The 9839-nt window shown below is 34.9% G+C and overlaps 1 protein-coding gene across 2 annotated transcripts; it reads left to right on the top strand.

Annotated features, from left to right (window-relative positions):
- The first annotated feature begins 6232 nt into the window (after positions 1–6232).
- On the top strand, positions 6233–9254 carry LOC149240674 (cysteine-rich receptor-like protein kinase 44). Of its 2 annotated transcripts, XM_089367349.1 has the most exons (8): positions 6233–6430; positions 6835–7148; positions 7338–7475; positions 7569–7708; positions 7819–8029; positions 8127–8361; positions 8448–8592; positions 8707–9254. In XM_089367349.1, exons 2-8 carry the CDS (start codon positions 6881–6883, stop codon positions 9040–9042), a joined length of 1473 nt encoding a protein of 490 aa, XP_089223475.1. In that variant the 5' UTR covers positions 6233–6430; positions 6835–6880; the 3' UTR covers positions 9043–9254. The 2 variants fall into 2 exon arrangements, with proteins under 2 accessions (XP_089223475.1, XP_089223474.1); XM_089367348.1 differs by having other exon boundaries at positions 6233–7148.
- The last annotated feature ends 585 nt before the right edge of the window (positions 9255–9839 follow it).

The following is a 9839-nucleotide window of genomic DNA, read 5'->3' as shown; positions in this document are numbered from 1 at the left end:
GAAATCTTTGCATATTATCGTAGACTTTATTCCAAACAATACATAAATTATAGTCCTTCTACTGGCCACTGCATATGTTACTGAGACCACATTTCACTAAGGCATTTCATGAAAAGTTTAGCAAGTTTCATCTATTCTACCATGATGAGCATAACTAGAAAGCATAACATCCTTCTACTTGCTACTACATATGCTACTGAAATCACATTTCAATCATGCATTTCGTAAAAACGTAATAATATCCAACCTCACAAAAGAGAAGGAAAATATTTGTAAGGTACTGCCATTCTTTTTTCTAACGGACACCAAGTTGGTGACTTAAACCGTGTATTAGATAGGGATAATTCTCTTGGCATCACTGAGCTTTTTTATGTCCTTCTATAAAAAATGACACAACAAGCAACACTACAAGAAAGAAAAAATCGTAATAAAGGAAGAAAGTGCAAGAAATGCTTCTCAAAAGTAGAGGCAAGCAACAAAGCATTTTGAACCCTACAAGTAACACTACAAGCAACACTATATAAGAAACATTAAAATAAACACTACAAGAAAAATAAATTGTAACAGAGGAAGAAAGTGTAGGAAACTCTTCTCAGAAGCAGTGGCACGCAACAGAGGCAAGCATAAACATGTTTTCAACCCTACAAGCAACACTACAAGAAAGACTACATATAAATATAGGCATGGAATCAAAAAGAGCTAAACCCATGAATGAATAACCATAAACCTGCTACCATAAACCATGCAACAAGAGCTAAATTCCCAACAAAAAATTGAGCTAAACCCATGAATGAATAACCATAAACCTGCTACCATAAACCATGCAACAAGAGCTAAATTCCCAACAACAAATTGAGTTAAACCAATGAATGAATAGCCATAGACCTACTACCATAAACCATGCAACAAGAGATAAATTCCCATCAACAAATTCAAGTGTTGAAAAGCACAACAGTGCAACAAGAGCTAAATTCCCAAATTCCCAACAACAAATTTAAGTGTTGAAAAACACAGTGGTTGGTAGGATTTAGAATCCTACAGGGGAGTTGCAGAAGCCACCACCATGTCCAAACGTTCCCTTGAGACATCACCATACATCTTATGTGACAACCATACAAATTACCTGGAACACAAACTTGCAAACAGAGGAAAAAATTAACATTTGGTGAAAAACCTAAAAAAAAAATTGCAACAAATTCGAAAAAAACCCATGAATTTCGAGATTTAGCTTCATGGACCTCGAAACCTGCATGTCGATGACCGAACTTGATATAATCTCCCATTGCCTGCTTCACAAAGAACGGGCTATGAGGATAAAACAAAAAAAAGGTATTTGTAAACCCCCGACAGTGCAGAACAAATAACAACAGCAACAATGTTAAATCCCCCCTCAAAACAGGTAAAGAAATCACATCCTAAACCCTAAACGAGAAACGAACCACTACAAACAACATTCCCTGGCACAATAAAGAAACCACACCCTAAACCCTAAACAAGAAACAAACCACTACAAACAACATTTCCCAACGAGCGGCACTAGAATGGCAGACAAGGTGAACTAGTATTGGAGCCGAGAGGAGCCATCACTGGCGGAGCACATTGCCCACACACCAGACCTAAACGAAATAACATAGGGCAACAAAGACATGCCACAAAACACGCTAACTGAAACCCTAGATGGCAAAAACTTTGGTCTATTTAATGCACCCACCTACTGCAACAGGTGGCCAAACCCAGTCAATATCTGTCATACGATAGAGATGGTGTCTCCATGTCAGCAGCCACTGTGGACGAGAGGGTGCACAGGTAATGGCATCCCTCCCGTATGCTCTGAACTTCATAATTGTACTTAAAGTGGTGTGTGCACCTCTTACACTCTTGAGTTATTTACTCCTAATAATAAATAAAATAAAATAACATCAGCCATAAACTTTCTCATTTTGTTTTATAAAAAATAAATATATATTTTTACATTTAAAAAGTATTACCAATAAAAAGAATGTTGGTAGTTTTTTAAGTATTTAACAAATTCATGGTTTTGTGCTCTTAATAAGTTGGTAACAAGCATTGGTATTTGAACTCAAACTAGTGCTTAAAGGAAATTTCATCATCTCCATGTGATTTGATAACTTAGAGCATTGATGAACGCCTTTGGATTCATGATTGACATGAAGGAAATAGACTTTAGTTACTTTAAAGAAATAATGACTTCTTGTTTTAAAATTTGAGAAGACTATAACTGTTAAGTTAATAATATATAAATAACAAATTCTTGTTTCAAAATTTGAGAAAACTGTAACTGTCAAGTTAATAATATATAAATAACGACTTCTTGTTTTAAAATTTGAGAAGACTATAACTGTTAAGTTAATAATATATAAATAACAAATTCTTGTTTCAAAATTTGAGAAAACTGTAACTGTCAAGTTAATAATATATAAATAACGACTTCTTGTTTCAAAATTTGATAAGACTGTAACTGTCAAGTAAATAATATATGCTCATATATGTATTAACTTTTATTAATTTGCTAATTAGATTACAAGTTCTCGTGAAAATTGGTGATTCCTGTGAAAACTAGTGAGTTATAGTGGAGAAAATTTCATGGGCAACATGGGACAAGAACTCTAAAATAAAACATACAAATTTTTAATTCAATGAAATGCTAACAAGTTATTTTTTAATTGAAATTAAAAAAACATTTAATTATTTATAAAGTTAAACAATATAACTTGTAATGGTCAACAAGCAAATTGAATGCTAGAGTCTTTCTTAGACACTGACTAATAATAAAACATTAATGCCATAAATAAAAACCAAATTGAATCTAACAAACTAATAGTGGTCAACAATCAAATTAATTGCTAGAGTACTGCTTGGGCAAGAACTAATAATAAAACATTAATGTCATAAATAAAAACCAAATTGAATCTAACATTCGTAAACATGACAATTTTTTAATTAAATGGAAAAACATAAAAAGCATAATTACCCTTGAAATAATCTCAAAATTTTATTTTTAACTATTATTAAAATATTTCATAGAAATTAATCCATTACCATCTCTTTAATGGTTATTAATATTTACATTTCAAAATAAATATATTATTATTAATAAACATATTATTATCAAAATAATTAATTATCATTATTATTAATAAATTATAGAATTAAATTTATAATATAAAATATATTAAGGCCCATATCTTTGTGAAATTATTTATATAAGGTCATTGCTAACATCATAGCCTTTCGTTTCAAGCCAATCTTATCTTAAGCGATATGAAAAGAGTAGTTTTGCTTCCTTGAAGGGTGTGAAATCCATGAAGCTATTGTAATAGCCAAGGAAGGACTACATTGTCTAAAATTAAGGAATATCAAAGGTGCAATTATGAAGATTGAGCTTTCAAAAGAACATGATCGGGTAAGAACTATATTTATTTATTGCTTACACATTTGGGGTTTAGTCTTTTTATTTTGGACTAGATTATGAGTTGCATAATCTCTATTTTTTTCATTATATACATTAATGGATTAACCTTAATTTTTTTTCATGTTCAAAGAGGTATTCAACAAGGAGGTCCATTATTGTCTCTGCTATTTTTATCGGTTGTTGAAGGGTTAAGTTCAATTCTTAGGGAGGTTAAAAGGAGGGGTTCTATGAAAAGATATTGTATAGTTGTTGGGCTCTACACCTCACATTTACTATTTCTAGACGACATCCTTATCTTTTGTGATGGTACAAGTAGAGATGGTACAACCATAAAAAATGCTCTTGCACTCTTTGAAACTGCTACAAGTATGAATATTAACTCTATCTATTTGTGGGTTTAATCTTGAAGATTTGGCTTTTTTTTATCAAGGTACTTGTCCCTTTGTTGTAATTGAGATTGACGTGGGATTGAAATTTTTTGGATTTCGGTTAAAGCCTAACACAGATAAAGCTACAGATTAGGTTTAATTAATTGCAAAAATTAAGCAAAGTATTAAACATTGGAGCTTAAGATGGCTTTCTAGAGCTGGAAGACTGGTTCTTATCAAATCAGTCCTTGATGCAATGCTAGTTTATTAATGCCACTTGCCTAGAGTCAAAATTATATTTTAAATAAGATAAAGAAACTTCAGGGTAAATTTCTATGGCTAGGTTCATAAGATCACTCTTTTCTTCCATGGGTAAGCTAGGCAAGAATAGCTATTCTTAAAGCTTTTGGAGGCTAGGGTTTAAAGGACTTACATTTGTTTTCAAAATCTTTAGCATCTAAAGCTAGATGGAGTTTATTAAAAACTCACTCTCTTTGGATGGAAGTCGTGTATGAAATATATACACCATTCGTAGTCAGACGACTTGATTTTTTTACCCAATAAAATGAAAAGCAATGTTTCTATCATCTAGAAATTTGTTCTCTCCTCTTTCTCTTTGATTGATTTGGAATTCGTATAGAAAATGGGTGATGGCTCACAGTTAAAGGTTGGTCTTGATCCTTTGACTCGAAGTCTTAATGGTCACAAACTTCTAGAAAAATTGATTGTATTCCTTAATTCCAATGGCCTTGTTTACCTAAGCTAATTTGCAAATACAAGAAAAACTAATCTATGAACTCAGAGTTGGGTCTCGAACAATCATTTAGGCATACCCTTGCACCTTCATCATTTCTAGACTTGATATATTGGTAGTTTACATGCATCACATATCAAATTAGTACAAGAGGAGGATGAGTTTATTTGGTCCCATGATCCCCGTGGGGTTTATGCGACAAAATCTAGATATACCTTTCTTATTTCTGATTGATTTCAAGATATTCATGATGACTAGTGGAAACTTTTATGGAAAATTAAAGGTCCTGCAAAATCAACGCTTTTCATGTCATGTTCACTAGCCTCTAAGTAAATGGCATCTTGGGACAACTTGACAAGGAGATGTTTTCAAGGAACTAACAGATGCATGCTCTATGCAAAGCTGATGAAGAATATGTCAATCATTTGTTCTTGTTGTGTCCCTATTTTAAAGGTGTTTGGCAATATGTTATGACAAAGCTCCGATATATGGGTATTTAGTCATGTGAAGAGTTAATGGAGGCCTGGTTTCAATGGTTGTCAATGAGGGAGAACAAAACACATCGAGTCTTACCCCTTTTAATAGTTTGGGGAGTTTGACTTACAAGAAATGGAGCTAACATTGAAGATTGTCTCATTCCTATTGAGTTTTCTACGACACATGTCTTAGCTACTTATGGCCTTCTCCAAAAGGACCAAAAGGACAATAATAATATAATTCTCAATCTGATATTCATTGATAGAGCACATCCTTGGGCATTATTTGACCGGGCTTTGCAAGGAGACCACGGTGGAGGATTTGTACTTCATTTTTCAGAGACTCATTCTTTCTCTCTAAAAATGGGTTTGGGAACAAGGTCAAACAACTATGCAAAGCTCTTATCTTTAAAATCGTTCCTTATATTTACAACTAAGAAAGGAGTGGATCATTTACAGCTTTTTGGAGACTCTATGTTGGTTATAAATTGGGTCAAAAGAACTTACAAATGTCACAACATGAGACTATTACCTTGGAAAGAAATATCAAAACTAAGAAATACTTTTACTCATTTTTAGTGCTTCATGTTTCTAGAAAACTCAAAAATCAAGCATATGGTCTTTCTAAAAAAGCATGCTAGTGGATTTTTGGACTTTTGATGAGTAAAGAACAACAAAATGATTAACTCTATGAATTTTATTATAAACTATTAATTGATAGAGTTGATAAGTTTTGATGGTCTTCTTTTGACTGGCATGCTCGTTAACATTTTTGTGAATTTTTTTTTATTTCTTTGTACATTTTTAATTATTTTATATAACAATTAATATTTTGAGTTTCTTTTGATATTTTGTACTATTGTTTAGCATACTTTTGTAATTTTGAAAGAAAATATATGTAATAATTTTTAGAAAGCTATACGATCCCCTTTTTAGACGAATCCCCGTGGATCCTCATACTTGAATACATACGTACTTCGTGGAGACTAAAATATCTTTTCGTGTTTCAATGGGCTGTGTGAAAGGGTTGGTCAAGAGTCAGCCATTTCGAGGAAAACCAGTTGTGACGACGAATGTTATAACTTCTTGCCGACGCCATTGCCGAACCACCTCCACTCATCTAATTTTATATTGTGTCGGTAGCTGCCTTTAAATATATATAATTTTGTTTTGTTCTATCTAGATTGGACCAAAGAATATTTGTAAAGACAAGACTTTCTCACCAAAGCATTAGACGATATCTGCGAAACTTCCTTGACGACCTTGAAGGGATCACGGAAGACGAGACTGAAGACGAATGCTATAACTTGAACCACCTCCACTCATCTAATTAGAATAGAGGAACCCGTGGACAATGGCGATGAAGATGAAAGGGGTAATTAGCAGCGTCTTCCTTATCGTAAGTGTGTCTATCCTTATGCCCCTCTCAGCTGCTGATCCGTTCAATATTCCCGTTAAACGGTTTTGTGAGAATAGCGAATATACCAACGGTAGCGCTTTTCAGAGTAATCTAAACCAGGTTCTGGATTCACTGGTGGGGAACGTTTCTACCAGTGGATTCAATACATCTAGTGTTGATGAGGGGCAAAACAGCCACAGTACGGTTTATGGGTTTGCCCAGTGCAGGGGAGATTTAAACTCCTCCGATTGCAAACAGTGCGTAGCCACTGCAAAAGCCGCGGTTATTAGAGAATGCAACAAAACTTCTGCGTCCATTATACGAGATGCCTGTTTATTACGTTACGACAATCATAGTCTTTCCAACAATTTTAATGAGAGCGCAGATAACTTTCTTTTGTGCAGTAACGTGGAAAACAGTCAGCCACAGTTCACCATTACTATATGGGGGATGCTCCAAAAAGTTCTTTATAAAGCTGCGGAGAGTCCCAAACTTTTTTGGGCGGAGCAAGACGCTGCGCCCTATAATTCCACAGTTCTTATCTACAGCTTGGCGCAGTGTTGGGACGCTCTGTCCAAAGAAGACTGCAAGGCGTGCCTGAACTTTTGGTTGTCGGAAATATATTACAAATGCCCGGCTGGAGCTATTGGATCACAATTCGGATCTGTGAACTGCTACTTGCGTTCCGAGATTTATCAATTTTTTTTCAATCCTCCAAGTATCTTCTTTAACATAGTATCACATAGTTTATAATTATCAGAAATACAACATAGTTTAACATAGTCTCTCTTTAACATAGTATCATGTAGTTTATAATTATCTTCTTTCACATAGTTTATCATTATCTTGGGGATTTTGTAAAAATTTCATTTTGGTGATTTCTGTGGTTCCTTGTGCAAATTTGTAGAAGCAAAAAGATCCAACGTGCTTCGGGTAATTCTTGGAGTAGCAGCCACTACGATTGGATTAATTGCAGCGATAACCCTTTGCAAGCTGAAAATTTTCTATCGTGGGAAAAATTGGGAACATATTTCTCAAATGAGAGGTGTTGAAATTGTAGACGATTCAATGATATTATGAACCGTTTCCCTATTTCCTTTTCTCAAGATAATAAATCGCTTTGGAACTGTTTTCGCAGAAGGCGAAGGAGCAATTAGCTTGTCTGCGACTATAGCGAATCCCGAACTTATTTTCAACTACGAGACTTTGAAAGGGGCCACGTCTAATTTTGAGGCAGAGAGAAAGCTTGGCGAAGGCGGTTTTGGATCCGTCTTTAAAGTGAGGGTTTGGTTTTACATCCAGTTTAATTTATTTAAATGTAGATAACATTGTTAATGATTAAACCACAGAAATATTCTCGACTGGGCATGATGCTTCTTGATCAACAGGGGGATCTACCAGATGGCAGAGAGGTTGCAGTGAAACGCTTGAAAATAGGCTCAAGTCAAGGAGATGTCGAATTTCTAAATGAAATCAATTTGATCAGTCGCATTCAGCACAGGAACCTGGTGAAGCTGCTTGGTTGCTCAGTGATAAATTCAGAAAGGTTACTAGTTTACGAATACCTCCAGAACGGTAGCCTGGACAATATTATATTCGGTACCTTCTCCCTCTTTAATGGCTGCACCGATCCTGATTTGTTCTAGTTTTGAGTTTATTTTGTACCTTGCTAATCATTTTGGTGTATGTTTTGCAGATATAGAAAAACGCCATTTACTTGATTGGCGACAGAGATACGAAATCATTGTTGGAACTGCACGAGGGCTAGCCTATCTTCACGAAGAATCTGAAATTCGAATCATTCATAGAGATATTAAAGCAAGTAATATTTTACTCGATAATAAACACAAACCCAAAATCACAGACTTTGGCTTAGCCAAACTGTTTGAAGACGATAAAACCCATGTCAGCACTAGAGTTGCAGGGACTTTGTAAGTATTCTCTCTCCAATATCGTTCATATAAATTTCAGAGGGTTATTAAGATATTGAGATCTCATTGTACACACCACTGTGAAGTGGTTACATGGCACCTGAGTACGCGTACCGCGGACAGCTAACAGAGAAAGCGGATGTATTCAGCTTTGGAGTGCTGGTACTTGAGATTATCAGCGGAAGAAAGAATCAGAGTTCAGGTCAGGACACGGAGTTTCTCATCGAACGGGTATAGCCATTGTGGATCTCATCTTTTGAAGTAGATGTTTGCGAACATGTTGTTATAATTATGATTCATTGCTAACTAAAGTTGTATGCGTGGTTGATATTGGTCAATTACCAGACATGGAAACTATATAATGCAGAGAAAGCTTTGGAAGTTATGGATCCCGCATGGGAGGGTAGTTATTCTTGGGAGGAAGGGATTAGGATCATTAAAATTGGTCTTCTGTGCATTCAGGCAGCTCCAGCGTTGAGGCCTTCAATGTCTCCTGTGGTGACGATGTTGACCTCTGACAAAGAACATCTTCCTGCGCCCACAGCCCCCCCTTTCATAGATCTGACGATGTTGACCTCTGAGAGAGAACATCTTGCTTCGCCCACAACAACCCCTTTCATAGATCGGAATATCTACTCTGCGGCTGCCGATCCTTCGTCATCCATCATAGAGGCGAGGTGAAAATCTGCAAATGGTGTTTTGCTTTATATTATCCTAGTTTACCGTTGGACTTCTATCCGTGTATTAATTACACGACTCCAGAGGAGATTATGCGCTTATATTACTAAATTTAAGGATAGTAAAATCGTTTTCTCGGCGGAAACCATGGAAGGTCTGTTATCGTCTAGTCAGTCAATTTGACATGTACTATTTTAATATCAAATGGATCCGTCTTCTGAGTAAGAGTAAAGACTGATATGGTATATGAAAATAAAGATATTTTATTTTATATTAAAACACATGGTGATCATTTTGAATTCAAGACTATGCATAACTTTTTGGCGGACATGTGATTTCATGTATTGAAGTCGTTTTTCAATACATAAACAACCCTGCTTGATATTAACGGTTTTAGATTGATAATAAATTTGTTTTTGATAAAATTATTTTTCAATACATACACTAGCCTACTTGATATTAATGGTTTTAGATTGATTGTAAATTTAATTTTGATAAGTTTAAAATTTTAATTTAATTATTAATCCATTATATCAATAATAAAATAAAAGTGATATAAATAAAATAAAAGTCCCACATAAGTGGGACGTTTTGTTTGCACTTTAAATTTATCTTGATTATTGATTCACAGAATATTTGGCAATCGAACCGATATAGGCACCGTCAATTACATGGCCATCTGATTGCCATCGAGATAAGGATGTGAAAAAGAGTGGGAGTATTTTCTATGAAAGTGATGAGGCAAACTTGCACTAGAGGAGGCCCTAGCAACAGTTCTTCACAGCCAGCAACATATTTCT

The sequence above is a fragment of the Pinus tabuliformis genome, chromosome 8 (genome assembly GCF_031772625.1).
Source record: "Pinus tabuliformis cultivar Carrire ecotype Pingquan chromosome 8, CPIR1, whole genome shotgun sequence".
NCBI lineage: Eukaryota > Viridiplantae > Streptophyta > Pinopsida > Pinales > Pinaceae > Pinus > Pinus tabuliformis.
Note: the sequence above shows the minus strand (reverse complement) of the source record. Positions and strands in the feature narration are given on the sequence as shown.

Coding starts and splice junctions, on each gene's coding strand:
- LOC149240674 (XM_089367348.1), top strand. CDS start 6,386: ATGGCGATGAAGATGAAAGGGGTAATTAGCAGCGTCTTCCTTATCGTA. Junction 7,709..7,818: donor GTTTTGGATCCGTCTTTAAA/GTGAGGGTTTGG, acceptor CTTGATCAACAG/GGGGATCTACCAGATGGCAG. Junction 8,362..8,447: donor ACTAGAGTTGCAGGGACTTT/GTAAGTATTCTC, acceptor ACCACTGTGAAG/TGGTTACATGGCACCTGAGT.